We start from the raw sequence: 21,480 nt of genomic DNA, 5'->3' as shown, positions 1-21,480 counted from the left end.
GTGATATTCTTTTGGCATGCTTGGCATCTGCCAGTACTGCAATCATTTTGACCCAGTTTTGTTACTTTTTTCCAGTGATTTCCAAAAACTTTTCATCATAAATCTAGTGGGCATTGCAAAATGGAGACTGCAGGGATAATGTCTTTATAAATTTAATTGGACTAGAGGAGAAGGGTGTTCTGTTGCTGAACTCAAGGATCCATCCTTGCTGCATCATGGTGGATATACCAGCAGTCTCAGTTCAAATATTTTTAATAAAAACTGTATAGTTAACAAGTATGTGGCTTAAGACTTCTACTCAGCAGTTATTTGGATGTACTTATTAGTAAAAGTACCACACGGGGATGTTTGACAAGAAAAACTTGTTCTCTGGAATAAGGTTGGGGTTTATGAGGTTAATTAGTATTCTACGAGCAGCTCTCGAGCGATGGCTGAAAGGTTTCGGACTTTAGCGGTCATTTGTGTCCCCAAACGTGGGTTGTCTGAGAGTGCCGGCTATCTGATGACAATCTTCAAGACGTGTTATTGTAAAGAAGCGGTGATAACGTGCATGAAAATTATAATATTTGGCAATGTTTGTAGTAGCGCAGGTTTGGGGGTGGTGTACAAAAGCTCTGTTATATCTTTACCCTGGCAGGTCGTGTGCTGTGACCTACTGTCACGCTTCCAGCCTCAATATTTCCTTTTAAAAAAATGTGATTTCTCTCAACGTCATCGTAGGGTTTTGGCTCAGAAACTCGCTGCTATACAGTGCACACGATTCTCGAACACTTTCCTTAGGGAGCTCATTTGTTTCTCTTTAAATATTGAGTCTTTGTCATGTTTTTAACCATACTTTAAATGGCTTCACCTTGTAATAGCCTTCAAAGTGTTTTGAACGACAAGAGGGGAAAACCGTGCAGTGGAAGCGCTCCTGTGCTGCCACCCTGCAGGAGGACACAGGGCACGAATGACCACTTAAGGGCTTTAGTAGTTCGGTGTCTCTATGAAGGTCGAAGATCATGGAAATATAATTCACTGAATATGAGTTCGTACCAGCCAGTATCTTTTGGTTAAGTCTTAAAATCCTTATTTCCTACTTATTTAACTTAACATGTAGTATAGTTGGTGCTCTGATCTTTAGTAAGAAAATAATGGATTTGTGCCTGAATATATTTAATGTGCAATTCATGTATTTGAATTAAAAGTAGCAGGCTTTTTGAATATTTTCAAAGGGCAGCTGAGACATCCTCAGTATCCTGAAGTTCACCTTTTAGAAATCCAGAGACATGGCAGACAAGTAAATTTAAACTACTGCTTCTAGTTGCTTCCTTTTCATACTGTGAGTGACTTAACTAAAATTGAAAGTCAATGAGGAAAGTCCCAAGTGCCCATACAGATCTAAAAGCTCAGGAAATTACAGATAATTGACTTTTCACATCTTCGTCACTTTTTTTGTTTCGCATATCCTCAGGTGTTTTCAGGGGAGTTTTTATTCTAGTTGTATCAGTTATCTTTGAATAAGGTCCAGGTCCAGATATTTTATCAGTTGGCACTTTTAGCTATTAAGCTTTTGGGTAGCATCAGTGTCTGGGTTTCATTTGTGATCTGCTGAAATTGTCCTTATTTCTTGAATCCCAAGCAGAATCTAGTTTTTGAGGATCTCTAATATCAAGAACACCTGCAATCCATCTTTCAGAACTTATGTCTCGTTTATTGTACGAGAGTGACTTGTTGGTTCATGAGGCTGATGTACTTGTTTTTCTGAAAGCATGTGTTAAAACTGCGGTGGGTAAAAATTATCCTGGGGTCTGCAGATGAGTAAAACAGTCAAGTGCTACCTCTTATTACTGCGATTTTTCCTCTGAAGTCATAAATCCAGAAAGTATTGTTTCAGACCTCCATGGGAGAGCTGGCACGGGGTGGTGCATTGAGTGCTCCTGTTGCTGTCGGTGCCAAGGGCTATTTTTCAGTGGTTGAAAACAGCAGCTGGCACCAAGGCAGGTGAAATGTGGCTGTTCAGACGTCACCGTTGGTGGAGTTCTTGTGGACTCCCCCTAAACGTACGGCGGAGCGGGAGAGGGCTGCAGTAACTGTTAACACACTCCATCCCATCTGTGAAACCAGCAGGGTTAGGTCCTGCCTCTGAAGTGTTTTTTGGGCTGTGGGACCAAATTTGAGCAGGGCTGCCTTGACGGCGAGGCGCCATTTCAGGCTGTCCTGGCATCCCCCCACCAAAGGATTTCATCTGCCTCCACTGTTGCTCCACTTCACTCTGCAGGCTAACAGTTGCAAATTGATGTTATCAAATCTATTGAATATAGCTGGGGTTTTTTTTTTAGTTGCTCATGCTGTTTCTAAATGCTAAGATCTTGTGCAGAAAAGGAAAATCAATCTGAAACCTGATTAAATTAATCTAAAACCTGAAATCCTGAAAACCATGGCATAAACCTGACGTAGATCTGGAAGCAGAGGCTGGGCCACCCGACACAAGCAACCAGGAAACAGTTTTAATACGATTATGATTTGATTATGATACAAGTAATTGAAAAGATGACAGTGATTGAAACGAAGGAAGAAAAGGGAGACGAGCAGGCAATGTTAAAAGAGGACTTCAGAGCCGCCTTCTGAACTGCAAAGGTTGCTGCTGCTTTGAGGCTAGTGGCAAAGGTGGTATTCCTGACCTGAGATGACCATCTTTGCTGACTCTGTGCAGATAGGAGTGTAGGATGTGTTCAGACAGTGATGCAGCTGGTGTTATTTAATAGCTCTTGCCAGCCCATCCATCACTTCTGAATCCAGCTTTTTTCCTTGCTGATTGATATGTTATCATCATGTCAATAAGGCAGCTTGAAAGATGGCTTAAAACACTGAAAATACCTAATTATTGTTCTCTATGGAAAAGGAAATCTTCAGAATGGAGGTAGTGCTAAGTGGTGTGAATACGTTTATTTTCTCTAGGCTTTTCAGAAACGAATACAAGGAGGGATGTATGTTGTGGTGGCAACGGTCGTGCCTTGAGGGCGAGATGGTAACGCCTCTTTGGTGCTGCCCTTGGCACTGCAATGCCTTGGTGAGGTGGTTGTTACCCTCCCAGGCTTCATCACAGTTCCATCACAAGGATCAAATCAAGGCTGGGAAAACACGTTCTGATTTAAAGCACATCAGTTTCAGTGTTAAGGAAGAAAATCGATCGGTGCTGTGGTGATAGCTAGGTAAGGGTTCAGTCACCACTTCTTTTTCCCCTCCTGTTTTTCAGTTGATTACGTGTTGCTGTGGAGGCCTCTCAGCTGTGCCTGTCAAATGCCACACTAATGTACAGATTTGCTCATCTTCTTGCAGCTGGCGGGAGAGGGGACTGCAATGAATGGGTCTGTTGATTCACACTCGCCGTGAGAAGGCAACAATTAATAGGCTTTGATATGCAATGACTGGTAAATAGTGTATTCTTGAAAATACATTGGCTTAGGAAGCAAGCGGCGTTCAGGGTTGGACACCCGGGTGGATGCTCCTTGCTTGGCTCCGACTGCTGCAGAGAGGGAGTGCCGATTCAGAAAGCCAAGTATTGCCCAAGAGGAGCGCCTGGGAGCGTGGGGCAGGGGAGCCCCTGCTTTGGCTGGGGCACCTCTTGTGACAGAGGGGTAAGAAGCCGTGAGGTCCATCGCCTGCATCTTCTTACTCTGGCATCACGTAATGGCTTTTTTGGTTCCTCTTGTCTCAAGGATTTCAGGGAGGTAAGGCAGGCATTGTCACATGAAATTACAGCACCTAAAAATGAACTTCTTGGTCTGCTTAATAGTTGGATGAGAAGTCCAAGAAATGAAACTGATGGTTTCCTTTACAGGTATGTTTTAACTCTGGGATTTATTGTATGAAGTTCTGGTGTTCCTGTTGCAGGCTCTTAGTCTGTTTTCCAGGGATGTAATCGGTCGTGATAAACCCACGAGCCCTAGAAGCTGCTGCGGCCATTGGAAAATGGACACCCAGTTACCACTGAGTGTTTATTTCTGCGAAAGGCTTATACTTGGAGCCTGCATGAAACATCCCCTAGAGATGGATGATAACCTGCTCTACTTCTTTTTTTTCTGGAAGATAATGAAGTAGTAGAGCAGGCTAAAATAAACTGACATCCATGTGTGTTTTTTTTTTTTAAAAAAAACAACCCAATTCAGTTTCTTTTGAAGTTGAAAAATGAACAGTACTCTCTTCATCAACTCATCTAGTAGCGTACTGGCAGCTTTGTACAGCAGGGTGAAACCTGTGTCAGTCTGGGATACGCAGTGCACTTTGAGGACTTGGATTTTTGGGTTTGCATGCTCGCTGCACTCGGTGCCAAGCGCTTCAGGTGATCGTTAAGTGCCCCATCTGCACCTCTTCCCAGACATGATCTGCGGCGATTCCGTCGCCTATTTAGAATTATGGTATTTCATTGCATTAAAAAAACACACGCAAACCCAAACTCGAGTAAGAATGTGCCGTCGGCTCCTGCCGGCTGGGATAAATGCCTTCAGGCCTCTGCTGGCAGGCTCTGCTTCCGCTCATGGTCCCTGAACATTTGTTCTTCCCATTTGCAATCCGGTCTAGTGAAGCTGGCTTATTCACATTTCTATTATCCAGCTGTCTGGGTTTTTTTTTAATAGAGCATGGCTTTGCTGCGTTGGCTTCCAGCTCTCACTTGCCTTATTTGGTAAAGCAGTGCTCTTAAGCTGTTCCTGGAAGGGGCTGTTTTACTAGTTTAGGGACTGTTTTCCACTTTCATTTTTGATCTCTAAAGCTATAGATTGTGTTTCAGCAGCGGTGCTGGCATAGCTTCACTCTTCGGTGCTGTCAAACTGGAATATTGTGCTTTTCAGAAGTGCTTGAAGTGGTTTATTCTCTGCTGTAACACACTGGTATGCTGCTGCAGGCAATTTCAGCAGAGGCAATATATGGCAGCACTTGTGTTTACAGCGTATATATACCTTGTCAGCATAATCTACTTTTTAAAATGACAACCAGAGCACGATCTTCAGTGCTGAGACTGTTATGGAGGACTTGGCCAAATTTTAATTAGCCGCATGATTTGTCGGTGTCTTCCGTGCTCTGCTGCTGAGACGGGGAGTGGCGTACAGCGACGGAGCGAGCTTGGGCAGATTGAGTAGCATCGTTTGATAGGCTTCAGCAAGAGCATCTCCGGTCCCCTGCCAAGAGGATGGTGCCTGTTTAAAGTAGGGAGAGGGCCTCACTAAGTGAGGTGAAAGACTCAAGCCAGGCCTAGGAAGAGAAAGCAAGGAATAAAGCCTTCAGAGTCAGAAAACAGATGCGGACACTGATGTTTTACTCTGCTTGCCCGGGAGCGCAGCGCAGTTCAGCAGCATGACACTGCTCTATTCAGCTCCAGGGTGGCGCTTCCTATCATTAAGGCGGGTCTGGGTTTTTTTGCATTTATCTTTCTTTGGTAAGCTCTTCACATAGTGCTGCTCAAGTCCATCTATAGCCAGTTTACTGGAAGTCTGGACATCCATGTGGCAGCACACGCCTTACGGCTGCTGTCTGCTACTGCCAGCGTTACACTGCGAGTAAGTGCATTTTCCACAGCTGACTGTCCTCCGCAGGCTCCACAGAGAAGATGACAACTTGGGAATTCACTCAGAATGACCTTGAAAACTGAAGAAACAATCTGAAAAACGGCGTTGCGGTTCAGTGGGGGCATACGTCAATGGCTGCGCTTAGTCGACTGCATCCAGGGAGGAGGAGGATGGGCGCACGCGGCAGCGCGGTCGGAAGGGATCCAGGGATTGCAGGAATCGTGGTTTGAATAGGAGTTGTTGATGCTGTGCTGCTGCAAAAAGTGCAATTGCTGCCTTGGAATATATAAAAAGAAGCGTTGCCAAAATACATAGTAGTTATTTTTTCCAATTTTACTTCCTGGCAGAGCCTCAAGTGAAGTCTCCTGTTTAGTAGCGCACCTCATATTTCCAGAAAGATGGGAGCCAACTAGGGAAAATCCAGAGGAGGGTAATGGTCAGGAACGTGACCGATCACTGTTGCATCTTGGTAGTTGTGGGATAGAGGAGCCTGCAAATGCTGCTGCGAGAGGGAGGAGAAGTTCTGTTCTGCATGCCCACATGGAGCGGGAAGGAAGTAATGGGCGTAAATTCTCACAATAAATAGGTTAGACACAGAAACTCAGTGGAGTGCTGGAATAGATGACTTCGGGAGCTGTCAGGAATGGAGTAGGCATCGTTAATTCTGCCTTTGGGAGGGAGGGATGAGCTAAGTAAGCTTTAAGGGTCGGCCAGCCCCGTGAGCCTGTGGTATTGGCAGTTCCGCGGAAGGCAGCAGGGCCGGAGCTCGGGAAGGTGGCCCTCGCTGCAGGAGGGAAGAAACAAGTACGGATTGCGGGCAAGGGATCGCAAGCGCTTCATTAGCATGAGAGCAACTAAAGCACTGAATTCAGTTTTATTACTACTTCAGCTGTTCCAGCCTAGACTTCAGCGATACTATCAAATATTTAACTTAGCTATATTTTATTTTTTTGGTGATGTGGGTTTTCTTTAAGCCAAATGCATTTAAAAGCTGAAAATCGAGTTACTTTATTGAACAGCTGAAAAATTTGCCTTTTGTTTAGTGTGATGCTGTGGTAGCTTGTTTCTTATGACATGCGCGCAAAACATTCTTAAATAGAAACGACTTTTATTATGCTGTTCAGTCACGTCAACTCTGTCTAATAGCACAAGGGCGTTTTTTCCATACTGCTTGATGCTTTCAGAGGGTGTTTGAAATTTGATCTTTCTTTTTCTTCCTGTGCTCGGACTGTCCGAGCCATTCCCGCCGCCTGCCCCCGCTTCCTGACCCGTTTTGAGCAGGAACTTTATTCCGGAAAAGCAGGAACAAGTGAAGAAGCAAACATGTAAATGAAATCCAAGGGGCGAGCGGTAGAAATGTGGCCAGCAGATGAATACGCTTTGATTTACTGCTGGCGTCAAATGCCTCCGATGTGCACTGAGAAGACCTGAAGGTTTTGTGGAAGAATGTCCGGGGGCTCATGTTCTGAGACTTGCGTTTTAGTGCTTCCCAGGGAGGTTTATCATGGAAGCTGTTAAAAGGGGGATAGTGGGTGGCTTCCCGAGTTAAGAATACAGCTCTCAAGGCTGGAACAAAGGCTAAAGCCATGATAGTTTACTTAAAAATGCTTCTGCACCTCTTCTGAGCATTAGTTTGCTGAATTCATTTCCATAAAGTACAAATGCTTCTCCTTGTAGTGTGTAAAACTTGATTTTCAGTATTTGTGGGACAGAGAGGGGGGTTGGCCTTTGGACTTTCCTCTTGGCAAGGTTTCTCTCTAGTCCAGGATTTCTTTTCATGCTGGACCAGAGATGGCAATGACCTAAAACAGCAAAAACTTTCACTGAAACCAACAGCTTTCTTGAGATCCTGGGTTAGCTCAACTTAATGTACGCAGTTACAAACACTTCTCATGAGCTTTTTATCTTTTCTTTTCCCCTCTCCTCGACATTAAGAGTTTTTCTGGCTTGTATTTGTTACTAGCCACGAGCCATCGTGGTGCTTTGAGTTTTCTAAAGTTTCTTGAGCGTATTCTTAGCTTAATTTAAGTACCTTCGTCCAAATTATCCTTTGTGTCCATAAATAATACCTGTTCCGTAATGATTTCAAGGTTACCTGGCATATTCACTCCCTGTCCTTAACAGTTTTCTCTGAGGAAACTCAGCGTGATGTTGTCTTCGTGTATCTCCTGTAGCCCTGGCCATTGCCCATCCAGGGGCGTTACCCATCGCGGTGCCGCATCTCGGCGACAAGGAGGCTGCCAGTTTTCTTGCTTTCTTTGGCCCGACCCCCTTGAAGTCAAATGAGATACATTTTAGTTCAATGCATCAGTGGTTTTTTTTTTCTTTCTGCTTGTGTTGCTGTCCCTTCTGGCTTTGTGTTTTCACGAAGCATCTTTGCTCAGCATTGCTCGTACCAGCCACTGAAGAACGAATCTGGTCTTTCCTGCAAATGTTTCCTTTTGGAATTGCCTGTATATCCAGTGTCTAAATATTTCTCTCTTTTTGAGTAGCAGTTTTCTTTTTGAAGGAGACCAAAGAGGCGACATGCAGAAATAAAACAAACACTGCTGTGTTCTGAACTCTTTGGTACCTAAGACGTTTACTTAAAGGTGCATTTCTCATGTGAGTCTTGTGGTAGGATTTTGGGCGCTTTGCTACCGTTGTGGTCTTGAGGGCTTTGGAGGGTGTTTGCTTGTAGCGTTGCGAGTTGTCTGTGCTTTGGTTCTTAATTTACCCCGAGACGTGGCAGCGTGAGGTGATTTTTCCCTGCAGGTGAGGCGCTGCGTGGTTGCTCTTCCTTGTTAGAATAAAGTTATCGTGCTGAGCTTTCGCTGAAGGACAGCCTCATCCCACAGTAAACTTCGGTGCGTCAGAAACGCGGTGTTTATTGCTGTGAAGTTACTAACAACGTTGTGTGGAGCCATATGCTAATTTGTTATGGGTTCAAAAAGCCATTGCTTTTTAATTAACGTCGCATTAATGAATACCGTTGGTTTAGTAGGCCTTGATATTCAGTGTCCTGCTCTCGGGTATATAATTTTTCGGTCTCTCAAATCGCTGTTGCAGTCCCCTCCCTTTGTTTGGTTTGATACATCAGCTCTAAGTTAATCACAATTACGTTATTTCCTCTGTTGTTACAGCTTGAAAAAGCGAAGTAGCGATTTCCACGGGTAGAACTATGCATAAATGAGTACAATGGCAAGAGGGTGGTTACCCTCATGTCTTGCAGATATGAATTGAGGGTGGTTATTTTAACATAAAAATTAAAATATATTTAGATCATAAATCACGCAGGCTCTCCATTTAAATGCTGGTTGCAAGGGTGATTTTTCCCTCCTTTATTCTGTTTTAAAAAGAAAAGCATTGAAAGCCCTTGAAACAGGCGAAATGCAAAGCATGCAGAAGGGAGGTAACAGACTTCACAGCAGCAGAAACCTCTAATATATTTTGTCACGTAATTAGTTCAGCGTTTGCATCCTGAACGATTGGGTTGCTTTGCGGCGGCGTGTGTGATGGTGACGAGATCTTTGGGCTTGAAATACAGGTGCCTTTCTCACCTGCGCTGAAGTTTTCCCCACTTGTGACACGGCAAAACCGTGGGCAACGTGAGCTTTGACTTCAGTCATCATCTTCCACTGGGCTAAATGTGTCTCGGTCAGGTTTGTTTCCTCGTTTTGCTGGAGCTGTGGATGGAGGGGGCTTCGCTGGGACAGCAGGTCAAGCGCTTAGTGCATCCTGACAAAACAGGTGCTTTGAAATGGTTTGCTGCACTCCCAGCAAAGCCCGTTCTCTGTAAATTGTGATGAGAAGACATCCTTTCATTTCCAAAGACAGTAATTTCAGTAGGATCAGGTTCTTCTTTCTTCTCCCTCTTTATGGAAATGCAGGAATGATTAATAATCAACACATCTCTGTAGCCGCTTTTGTTCTATATTCTTTGAACCTCTTAGGCTGTCATCTCTTCATTTTAAACCTCAGAAGGAACAAGTATAGAAATAGATGATGTAGTAATCCAGGGCTTCTGAGGAGGTGAAGCTTGCCTGTGGTTGAATATATGCATTTTGTATTCTTCTATATGCCTCCTGCGTGAAAGCATTTTACTTAAACACAAAAGAGGTCTCCGTTTTGTCTGTAAATAAATAATCTCTGCATCCTGTGGAGTGTTACCATCCTTGTGAGCGTGTTAAAGCTGTGCAACTTTCTCAAATACAAAGTCCAGAACTTCTATTTGCAATATTTGCATCATTCCCAGCTATGTTACGTCTTCATCTTCTTTGCTATTTTTTATGTTTAAAAAAAAAGAAATACTATCCTTATCTCTTCTCTCTTCTGAGCAGGCTTTGGCCTTGGGGAAATATCAGGTACCTAAGTATAGAAAAGTCTGAAGAGAAACTGCAAAATTCCAACAGGGAATTGCTAATTTTCTTTTAATTTTAGTATTGCTGCGCAAAAAAAAAGAGTTGGTTTTTTTCAAGTAACGAAGAAACAGCTGTGTTGGTGTTAAATATTCAGTGGGTTTTGTGACTTATTTAAATATCTTCATCTTTATAGATTTCCCTCATCTGAAAGTACTCTGAAGTGTGACATTTGAGAGAGAGGGAATGACTTTTCTTGACTCTTACCTTTCTCCAGTGGCGTTTTGTAAAGTCTGGGTCTCTGGTTAAAAAAAAAAACCAACACCAAAATGAAATAACGACACACCTTTTTGTTGCCAGCGAAGTATTTGATGCCCACTTTCTCTAACTGCAGTAAAGTTGGTGAAGAGTTTCTACTAAATGCTTAAAATAGCCAGGGGAGATTTGGAAAAGATGAGTGGTGTATTACACAACCGGCCTGGCTGAAGCTAAAAGTACTTCCAGATCGTTTGGAAACGAGCACAGCAGAGAAGGGGCAGAGTGAGAAAGGTTGTGTACCGTGACTCAAAACCGAGCTGATCTCAAAGTAGCAAGGACGGGAAGTTTAAGTAGCGGCTGGTGTCCAGCCATCACCCAGCAAAGGCACCGCGAAGGGCTTTGGGTGGCGGCAGCTTAGCAGCTTTCTGAGCTGTCCTCATCTAGCGAGGGCAGAATTGACATGACATCACTTAATGCCCTTCCTCTGAAGGGAAGGCAGGAATTGCATAGGTATGTCTGAGTTTGAGTTACGTGTGTCTGGGCAGCTTGTGGTGAAAGAAGGTGGCTGTGTCTTGGGTGGCCTCTGAAATGCTCCGCTCGCTTCTCCAAATCATTCCAGCCTCTCTGAGGTTAGTGGGTATTTGCAGTTTTGGACAGGTCTTGCGTTATATCTTATAATAATCTCATTAACATACTACTTAAGTGCTACTTAAATTCCCGTGCAACAGAGTCCATTCAAAAAAGAAAAAAATGAAAAAAAAACCAAACACAAAAATATCAGTCTGGTCAGGTTTTTGTTTTGCTATGAAAGCAAATATTGTGCGTACTCGATAGAATTGAACCTGACAGGTAGAACAGGACGGGGTTAGCCAGCAAGCCAGCTGTCATGGGGCAGCACCAGGACGGAGCTTGCTGATGTTAAGATATGTGAAATAGTGATGGTTGGTTTCCTAAATCAGTCCCGTCTCTGTGAGCCCAGGTGCTGTTACCCCTTTAGAGGGACTGACGCATGGTAATCCTCTCTTCCCCAGGAGCAGCTAACCTGCCCCCGGGCAGCGCCGTTCTTGTTCACTGCGGGGTGGAGGTAGAAGCGGTGCGGAGGCTCAAGGCTGGCTGAATGTTTCCATCACGGGATGCTTCTCCAGCCTGATGTTTTGAAGTTTTGCTGGTTTGGCTGATTTTACTTTATTTTTATTGCCAGGTAGTTTTCCTAGATGTGTTTTTTTTGGGAATGGAGACCCTTCTTCAAAGTGATTGGCAAAATACTGTGTTGATGGTTAAGACAAAGACCAGCCTTTTCGTTGTTAAAGTTCTGGTTCCTTATGCTTTCGGGGAGCATAAGGTGCTTTGGGTGATGAAGCTGGGAAACCTTGGGAGATGAGGGTTGTCTGGGTAAAACCTGATCCCTCCTCAAGTATTAAGTGGAGACCTGCACATCGCGCTCATGGGGGGGAAAAGAGAAGGAGGGGATTAATGAGTTGTTGGGGACTGAATAAATTAATCGGGATGGAAGTGGAGAATCTGACTGGGATTGGACTGGCAGGAAAGGTTGGAAGTTTGGAGACTGTGACTGGGTAGGAAAGAACAAGGTCTAGTACAGGAGAAGGGAATGGAAAAGGAAGAAGAGAAAATTAAAAGCATGGGGTAGAAAGAATTGCAGCTGGCATAATGTAGCTGGCAAGTTCTCTTTGAATCCCAGAACACTTCAGAACACAGAATTTTCTAGTGTTTCCAGTATCCTTGGTTTTGATTATTCCTCTGTGATGCTGGTACATGCCGAGGACAACCAAACAGTACTGAAAATATTTTTGTGAGCTCCAGGTGGCAGAGACCCATGCGGGGATCTAAATGTCCAAACAGCGAGAGCAATAATACATCACGTGGTGCAATTATGGTCTTACTCAGTCCACTTTATTAGATGCAGAGCAACTGCTGACGAAAGAGCATGACTTATCTGGGAAGTGTTGAAAAGCACGTTTAAAGCATGTCCATATAACCTTCATTCATCATCCTTGTACACGTGCATGATGGGGTAGTATACAATTATGCAATCCTTTTTTCCTGCAGGACCTTTGTTCGGTGGTCAGGCCTGATGATGCATCGCTATTTCATCAGCAGTTACGTAGTGTCTTATTTTTATACCTATTCAGTGTGCAATTCTGCCGTATTTCACTGCATATCGTGAAGATCTGAAAATAAAATGCATTCCTTCATGGTTAATATTCAACAGTGTATAATAAGATGTAATTACTTTGCAGTAATAGCTTTATTTATCACCTTTCTTATGTAGCTAAAGCTACTTGAATCCGTGATCAGAGCAGAGAGCTGGTTGTTTCAGCTGCTTTGGCTTCATTTTGGATCTGTTAAAAATAGACCTTACTTCCACAGTATAGTGTCTGACAAGTAGTTGGTTTATCCTGTGCAGTCATCGCTGCCGTGGGTTGCAGATTGCTGACCGTGATGGTACTCAGCTAGCACAGCCTTGCATGTTGATTTTTCTACACATGTAAGCCTATGGAATCTGGAGACCTAAAAGTTGTCTGGCCATAAAGTTCATGTATTTCACCATGGGTCAAACTACATTCGGTACTAACCAGCCTCTGGTGGTCATGTTATGGTGAACAAGGCCATGTTTAACTCCTCAACCACTTAAGAAGTAGATTTTATAGAACAAATACTAGGAAAAAAAATGTTGGGTGCTTTTCATTGTTTGTTTCAGATCTGTAGCTTTGTAACTAGGAAGAAAACTTAAGAAACACCTTATGTCTTCCCTTCTTGCGCTGGACGTGGTCAAACACTTGTAGACCTTTCCCCGTGCTATAGGGAAGAGAGAGGGCCGCTTGCAGTTAATGATGTGGAAGTTAAGCCTAACTTGACAACTTTCTTGACTGAAAATGATGGAAAAAAGTACACTTGCACTGTGACTAAATCTAGCATACGATTAATTCTTCTATGCCGTTCTGTGTGTTAATTGCTGTCATTGTGTGAACTGATGGTTTAAGCAAAAATAGAAAATTTTATAACTGGTGCGTTGCTTACAATGCATAGCCGTAGCTTAAAGTGCCAGCCTGCAGTGGCTTTTTGAATCTCTTCTGTGCTGTCAATCTCTGTGAATCATCTTTATGTAAATGAAAAAACACGTTGAAGAGAGCAAACCTGGAAAGTGTGGTTTCCACTTCGTTTTCCACTTCTCTTGTTTGTTCAGAAGCTGTAAGCTGGTAGTGTCAAAAGTGGAGGTGAGTATTTCTGGATAGATGCAATTAAATCTTCTGCATAGCCTTAGCTCTTTCTCTCCTTCCCCAGTATGTCGCACCCCATTAAGGATCCCCAGTGGCCTACCCAGCTCCTGCTGTCTCTGCTGCTGGTGTCCTGGGCCCCCAGCTAAGCAGCCTGCGGGAGTCGCTGTGGTGGTTTGGGACAAGCTGATCAGCCCGTTTGGCAGTCGGTGGCTCGCTGCGAGATGGAAGGACAACCTGCCACTGGTGCTTCACCCTGTTAGAAGGGGATTCAATTTTGAAGACAGACCTTTTGCCCTTGTGTGAAAGGTGTTTGATATGGCCTGGTCTCCTCTAACGGTGCTTTGAGGTGGCATTAGACAGGCAGGCAGAGCGACATCAAATAGGTCTTTTCGTTAAGAAAGGCATGAAAAGAGTGAAGGTGTCCATCTCAAGTGGCATCCCCAGGTAAAATTATCAAGGTCGGTGTCAAGCGGAGCTCAGCCCCTTCAGCAGCTTTAACCCCGGGCAGAGCTGGAATGACTTGTCTGCAATGTCGGGTTTTCCCCTCTTTGGTGGACACGTGTGCGATGTGTCTGTTAGCAGGGTAGCCCCGAAGCAGCTGTGCTTTTCAGACAGTGAAGGTAAAACCCCCAGGTGTAGGTATCTCCTCAGCTTGCCGCTTCCCTGATTGCGGTGCTCGCGTGTAAGAACACACCAGGAGCCTCGAGAAATACCGTGTGAATGAGAAGCCTCAAGCCTTACATCCGCGCCGCTGCCGAAGAGGCACTGGGAACAGCCTTCTGGCTTTTCTGGCACTTCGTTTAAACTTCTAAACTGCTACTTTAGGCACTGTCTTTGAATAGCTTTTTGTGTGTGTGTTCAGTTGCTTAGTAACAAAGAGGAGGAAAAACAGTAAATGCAGCTAATTTGATTTTATTACTGATAAGTTAGCGTCTCTTTAATATAAAAATGTATTTTTAATAAGACTAATGAGCTGTAATTCCTGGCTTTTGCCAGGCAGGATGTTAAATAAACAGTGTCGATGGTCTGGGTAAAGAACCCGACACCCCGAGGGGTTTGCTGTTACCTGGAACTATGCTTTGAACGTCTGTGCTTGGACATGCTGTTGTTCGTGGGTTTTTTTATGCTGCTGCTACTTTATTAGGTGAGTTTCTCCCATGCCTCATTGTCCCTAGCACTAGAAGGGATTGGATTTAAAAACTAAACCAACAGCAGCACGAAAACCCAAACCAAAAACCCCAGACCTAACATTGTGTGAAGTAGCGTACCTGCTAAAGTAGAACAACACGAAGCTCTAAGTGTGCTAAATGGATGTTTGCCTGGGAAAGCACTGAAACGCGTTACCATTTTAGTATGGTAGCGTTTCTGGCTGGGACAAGTTATAAATTTTCTGGTCTTGCATCAGATGTTTGGCAGCAACGGTTAATTTTTATCATTCACGGGGCAACATTCTTGTTGCTCAAAAAAGCATTTGTCTGATCAAGAGCTTTTTGGAATTTGTTTATAAACCTTTCCTTGCCACTGGAATCTTTGGACAACATTAGCAGCAAAAATCCAGATAATTACGAATTGTTGAATCAATCTCTCTGTTTACTTTTTTTTATAGATTGCCTGTTCAAACTATGTCCCATGAACCGGTATTCTGCTCAAAAGCAGTTCTGGAAAGCAGCAAAGCCAGGAGCTAACAGCACAACAGATGCCGTGCTACTCAATAAACTGCACGTAAGTATTCGTGTTTAGGCTGCTGTCGATCATCAGCGCTCTCATCCATACTGCTTTAAGTAAGTCTTTCCAATAAACTTGACACAGTTAACCCGGAGACACCAAGAAAGTATGTAGAAGTCAGTATACAAGGCTCCTTTAGAGACATTCACCGAGATCTAACTCTGATAGCACCCTGTGATTTGAGACAGCACGCTGTTCGAGGTCTGCGCGTCCCAACATCGGGGTGTGTGACACTGGGTTAGAGTCACGGTAGCCATTTAAGCTTTTGTCGTTCGCCTGTGCTAACCTGTCGCAGTGCTCTGCGTGGGCGTTTTGGGTGGTAACAGCATAAAAATGGGACCCTTCTAACAACTGTGCAGAGCCGAGGATTCTCAGGCATTGCATCTCGACGTGGGAAGTCACGGGCGTTAGCTGTGCTAGTAGATGCCATCTGAGCTACCGGTCGGATAAATCTATTGGGATTCCTCAAACAAGCGTAGCTGCTGTTGGTACGTGTAAAGGTTGATGGGTAATTATGAGTAATTAAAGGCCAGACAGCCTCTTCTTCCTTATTAGTTTGCAGTATTTAATATTTTCTGGGTAAAATGTTGACATTCAGCAGTTGAAAACCCAGTAAGGCAATTGATTGCTGTTTTTAGAATTCCTATATAAAAAAAGCCAACTTAACTTAAATACCATCTGTTGACTTTAGAGTTAAATAAACTCCATGTTTATGTTAAAATTACATAGCTGGAGTACTTCATGTCAAAATTACAATTCTAAATATTTTTAGTTTCTTTAAGCCTATATTAAGCTCATTGTAGACTGAAATACAAAATGGCCCTGTAGGAGAGTGTCATTTGCTGATTGCCATATGGCTGCCTTGCTCCTGCTTTTCACAAAGGCTGAGTGTTTGACTCATTTTGCTTCTGAAAACATAATTTCATAACCTAGAAGTATTAACTTGGCAAGGAGAAAGCTATTTTGGTACTGGCTGTAGCACAAAGGTCCTTCACTTGTGCTGCATTTCTCCTGCCTCTTTAATGACGATGAGAGAAGTAGACCATGCCAGCAAGCTTTAAGTAACGGAGGGGTTCTGGGTTTGGTTTTTCTGGTGTATAAGGGAAGGGGAGAGCTTATGCCCGCAGGTTACGTGTGTGAGTTTGTGGATTTTAAGAGAAAGTATGGTCCAAATACTGCGTCATGTAGAACTAAAATACTGTAATTGCCATGGATTAGACTGTCGTTTAAAGTTGTCTTCTCTTCCCTCGGTGCGTGGCAGCTCGGGGGTCTGGGACCTCTTCCTATTCGTCTGACACGTTACCATTTTGTGCCGGGGTCCCTGTCAAGATAGAGGATTAGATTTTTCCGGTATTTAGCCCCAGCTGAGTGATGTTTGTACAGAAATGTACCACCGTGCATGAACTGATTGCTTGATTTTGGTGAAAGGGTTTGAGTACTGTACAGTTTTACTGGAGATCATTTAATATGCATCACTTTGACATAGAGGCTAATCCTTTATGTAGCGTGTGCCAAATCAGGTCTTCGGCGACCTGGGGCCGAGACGCGTTGCTTTGTAATGGTTTGGTCCCAGGTACATCACTCATATCAAAACTCGGGTTTCTGCCAAGCGTATGGGTACATGTGTCGTCTTCTCCATTTGTTGGCACGTGGAATACACTAAAAAACCCTGTGTTTTGCATGACGTGTTTGGGGGGGCCTATGCCCTGAAACGTGTGTATAATTGTTAGCTCTGCCCGTGATTAGATTTCTTTATCGGTGCGTATAATTTCTAATCAAATTGGTGATGCAAGATGTATTCATCATCACTTGCCTTTTTTGGCTTCTGTTTGTCTGGTGGTGGAATTTATTGTCTGCTTCGGAGCGCTCAATGCTGAGGTCAGGTTATTTTAAGTTAATGCCATTTAAGGGATTTAAAATCTGGGACACTTGTCTGTCTTTGGTATCAGGAGTCAGTGCTGGTTGAGAAGCTGACATCTAGTGGCCAGAGAAAATGACTCCTTCTTGAAGGATTGTCAGGTTTGGTGTGTGCTTTTGAAATGCATCCAAAGTCTTAATCATATTTTCACAGAATACACAGTTTTCTTCCTTTATAATAAATGTGGCACCTGGTCCAGTGCAGGCAGAGAAGTCTTGTCTTCTGTGATTGCCGTTGATAGTTGAGAGGCCCCTAGTGTCTTGAAGAAATCCTTTCTCAACAGAATACTTTGAAATCAAGCAAAAAAGTTGTATTTCAGTATTAAAGAGAAAATCATGCTGCCTTGTATTTCTGAAGATATTTTTGAATTTGAATGAGCAGCTGCATTCCAGGTGCTCCTGGAGCAAGAGCCAGCTCTCATACCTAGTGCAACTTCTAAAAATAGCACATTTTGTGTAAGCTGAAGATGCTGAAATTTTATTACAGTATCCAGACAGCTCTTCCTGTGCAGTAGCTAAGCTTCGTCCTGTGTTATTGCTACTTCACCTTGCTACAGTTGGGAACCATGGGCGCTTTGTTCTCCTCCAGAGAAAACTGGACCTCCTGTAGTCCCTGTGATCTGAGCGCCAAGCCATGAATATTGATGCTTAGCCTCCAAAAAAGTCTAGTTTTAAATTACTCGCTGCTACCAGGTATCGGTTAAAGCAGATACAGATTTCTTTTTATAATGAAAATATCGTCTTTCATGTGAAGTAAAAGAGAATTTCTTTACCAAATGAAATGGTTTAAAAGCAGCCTGGGAAAAATAGCTCAATTCTTTTGAAACAAAGCAAACTAGTTTAATTTATAACTATTAAATAGAACAATGTATCCCTGTGATCATTCAATTTCCCTTTTGTCACCATGTTAGCGTGATACAGAAATGCCCAGCTGTATTTTCACAGCCAGTCCATAATGTAGCGCAGAGTATCCTTCGGCCTCGTGGCGTACGGACTCTGTGCCGCTGCGAGGTTGGGGGCTCAGGTATTCAGAGCCACCGCGGGCATTTGTAAATGTCTTCTAAATATCCTCCTGCACGGTGAAGGTGATTAGAGTCATCATCAAAAGACAGGCCGTGGAAAAGTTGGGGCCTATATTGGCAAAGTAAAATAACGCACCGAGGTTGAGGTCCTTCTCTTCCAATTTGTGTAGAAGTCAGTAGAAAGTAATAGAGACTTCCTGGCTTGAGTTGTTCCCCGTGCCTTTTCACCTTCCCTCCATAGGTGTGGCGTTGCCTTCTCATGGCTTGTCTTCTGTCTTGTCTGAGATTTTCATCTCATGTTTTATTGCAAAATTTTGTCAAGTTCTACCCAAATTACGTATTCATTAAATGGTGTGTGTGTCTCGGCCTAAACAACTGGAAAAAGGGAATTGGAGATGACGCCGTTAGAGGTTGGAGAAAGGAAATTGTGCTGTTTCAGATGCTCGCTGTTTTTTCCAGTTCTTTGAAATACTCCTAAAGAACCTCAAGTTTGGCCACCCTTTCGCTGATAGAGTGAGCAGCTGAATTGTCCTCCTTTAATTTCAGCATGCAGCAGATCTTGAAAAGAAGCAGAATGAAACTGAAAACCGAAAGCTGCTGGGAACAGTCATCCAGTACGGCAATGTTATCCAGGTAGGCTCTGAACATCTCTGCAAGCGGTATGGGATTTCGCTCAAACTCCCCTGCTCAGCGTGACATTAAGTTTCTGGCATTCCTGGACAGGAGTCTGTAGCTCTGCAGGGTGTGACGGTGTTGTGAAGTGGCATCCTGTGAAGCAAGAACTGGGCGTACAGCTGTGATGGGGTCACTTTTTATTATGGGTTAGTTACCCTTTTTTTGTGAGGCCACCATATGATTACTTTATTCAGAAATGCTGCTGAGAGCCTCCATTAGAGTTGGCCGTTTGGAAGATGGCGCAGGCACTGTCCAGTGCCAGATACCCTCTCACAATCGAATGTTGACACATCAGAGTAAACCAACACAGAGAAGGAAAATCAAGTATATCATATCATATATAAGTAATTGCAGTCTGTTGAGGCAGAGGATATGCTAGATCCCAGGGAATTAAAAAAATAAAGCATCAAACCCAATAAAAACGGCAAGTACAATAATTCCATAATTAAAAAAGGTCTTTCATAAATGTGGAGCATAATATGCATCAGGTGTGGGTCACCCTGGAACCAAAGCAGACCTACTTCCACTGGAATGCCTCAGCACTTCAAAAGTAGGGATAGTTACCGGAGTGCTTTGAGCCTTAGGTTAAGAGGTTCTTCTACAACTGGTTTTTATTTTCTTATGCTGACATGATACCAGCCAGCAGAGGGGGGTGGCTAGGAGGGCAGGCAGTCTGGGCTTTCTTGTTGCAAGGAGAGGTTGGTTGGCTGCCCTGTAAAGCAATTGCAGGATTTGGAGCAACCTGATGGAGGAAGGGCAGGGAAGTCCCTGCCTTGGTTGCATTAAGGGTGCTATTGGCCCTGTGTATTTAGGGGGAAAAAAAAACCCTACTTTTAATGATGAAAGAAAAAGAATAATACCCATTTTTGATTGGACTACAAATATCAACACTATTAAGAGCTGTGGTAAGTTTTTACCCATATTTTCCCATAACTCCCAAATTTTCTGTGAGTAACTGCTACTTATGGTAGTCAAAAGCCATGAAAAAGCACTTTCTATATGTAAGTACTTCTCTACTAATTTTACTGGAAATTTAACAGCAGTTGGAGCTGGGTAGGTCGGGAGCCAGAACATGACCTGTTGCAGCTTAGGCGTTCGCGCCGATGGCGTGCGGTACGCAGCGAGGGGCTGAGGAACGGGAGTTGTTTTGAAGAGAGTCTTGAGAAAGCCATCACATTGTCTGTTAAATCAGAGCAAAGCAAGATAAGAGCAGCTTTACTTCCCACCGCCCCCTTCTTACCAGGGAAAACCACTTAGTCCCCAGCATCGTACAACTTTTGAGCCTGGGATTTCGAACAGGCTGTTCTAAAGTGACGAGGGCGTCTCTAAGTGTTTATCGTGTGCTGGAGAAGGGACCGTTGGGTAGCTGAAGATGTTTTGTGCTGTAGGACTGTATATATACCAAAAGAAGTGTATGTGAAATTGTGCCTGAATTCATCAATATTTGTATATAATTCAGTTTGTATTTTAATTCCTGTATAATACTGTGGCTATCTTATGCACATTGGCTATTTATTGAGGGGAGGAGAAATGAGCATTCTTAGAACTGAACTCTAATTCTTATTCTAGCTGCTTCACTTAAAAAGTAACAAATACTTAACAGTAAATAAGAGGCTTCCAGCGCTACTAGAGAAGAATGCTATGAGGGTGACCTTGGATGAAGCTGGAAACGAAGGTTCCTGGTTCTACATACAGCCCTTCTACAAACTGCGTTCCATTGGAGACAGCGTAAGTGCTAAAGAGGAGTATCTTCATGTATTACTTTGTGCCCAGCTTGGCAAAGCTTGTTTCAGGAGGCCTGTCTTGCAATTAATGAAATGCGCAGATCCTTGAGTGCGTGATGTTGCAGGAACAACCTTTTTCCTGTGCTGTCATGAGGGGGAGGAAAATTGCTATGGTAACTTGTATTTTGGAAACGTGGAATGATTTAACGTTGGAGGGAATAAGGGACCTAATTATGCTAGCCTTTCACAATTCCTGTCCAATTCAAAATGGTAGGAAATGTTGCGTGCCTTCAGTAGCTTTGGAAGAAATAATTAGCGTCTTGGTTTCCAGTGTTGTCAGCTTGAAATCAAAATTTATCCTCATTTTGTATACGAGCAATGAGGTGTTAATGAGGTTAAATGGCCCTGTTCATGGGAAATCTGGGAAATAATTGGTTCCGAGTTAAATGCATTATTGTTTTAATCTCTTAATCTCTTTTTTACGAATCTGAGTTACCCGGGTATACTATCTGAGGTAATAAGCTTCAGTGTGCTCTGTGGTATAGTCCAGGTATATATTTGGCAGCTGAACACAGAGGCCTTTATCAAATAGGAATAATTTCTCCTGTAGAGTAGCCCCACACGTTTTGATATGACTCTTCCTTTCCTACAGACACGCCCACGGTAAAGCCAGAGCAGAGGGTAGCGCAGTCTGTGTTGTCCGTTAAGCTCTTCTAAATCACACCATTTCCTCAGCCAGTTTATCACTAAGAACAGTTCTTTTCAACACAGAAAAGGCGTTTTGGTTTTTAGTTTATGTAAGGCTTTGCCCCAGAAGAAGGGAAGAACAGGACCTTTACTGTCCATAATAAAGTGTATTTGTCTTGAGTCATATGCCAGTCTGGTCAAGAATCTGATTTTACAAATGAAAGTGTGTCTTGGAGGAGGATGATTTTTTTGCTGACCTTTTGCTCTAGAATTATTTCTTAAATGTTAACCAATGAAACAACTTCATGGAAAGCAGCAGATAGGTTAGTTACCACAACTGCAGTCTGTTT

The 21,480-nt window shown here is 43.4% G+C and overlaps 1 protein-coding gene across 5 annotated transcripts in view; it reads left to right on the top strand.

Moving 5' to 3' along the window:
* The window catches only part of ITPR1 (inositol 1,4,5-trisphosphate receptor type 1), a 180,009-nt gene that overhangs the window by 35,280 nt on the left and 123,249 nt on the right, over positions 1–21,480 (top strand). For all 5 annotated transcript variants that reach the window (XM_064453422.1, XM_064453424.1, XM_064453427.1 and 2 more), the window contains exons 4-6: positions 14,987–15,102; positions 18,591–18,677; positions 20,289–20,447. In XM_064453422.1, the coding sequence (XP_064309492.1) occupies positions 14,987–15,102; positions 18,591–18,677; positions 20,289–20,447 (362 nt within the window). The remainder of the gene's footprint in view (positions 1–14,986; positions 15,103–18,590; positions 18,678–20,288; positions 20,448–21,480) is intronic.

This window comes from Phalacrocorax carbo, chromosome 6 (genome assembly GCF_963921805.1).
Source record: "Phalacrocorax carbo chromosome 6, bPhaCar2.1, whole genome shotgun sequence".
Lineage (NCBI taxonomy): Eukaryota > Metazoa > Chordata > Aves > Suliformes > Phalacrocoracidae > Phalacrocorax > Phalacrocorax carbo.
The sequence above is the reverse complement of the archived record's forward strand: the minus strand, read 5'-3'. Positions and strand labels throughout refer to the sequence as shown.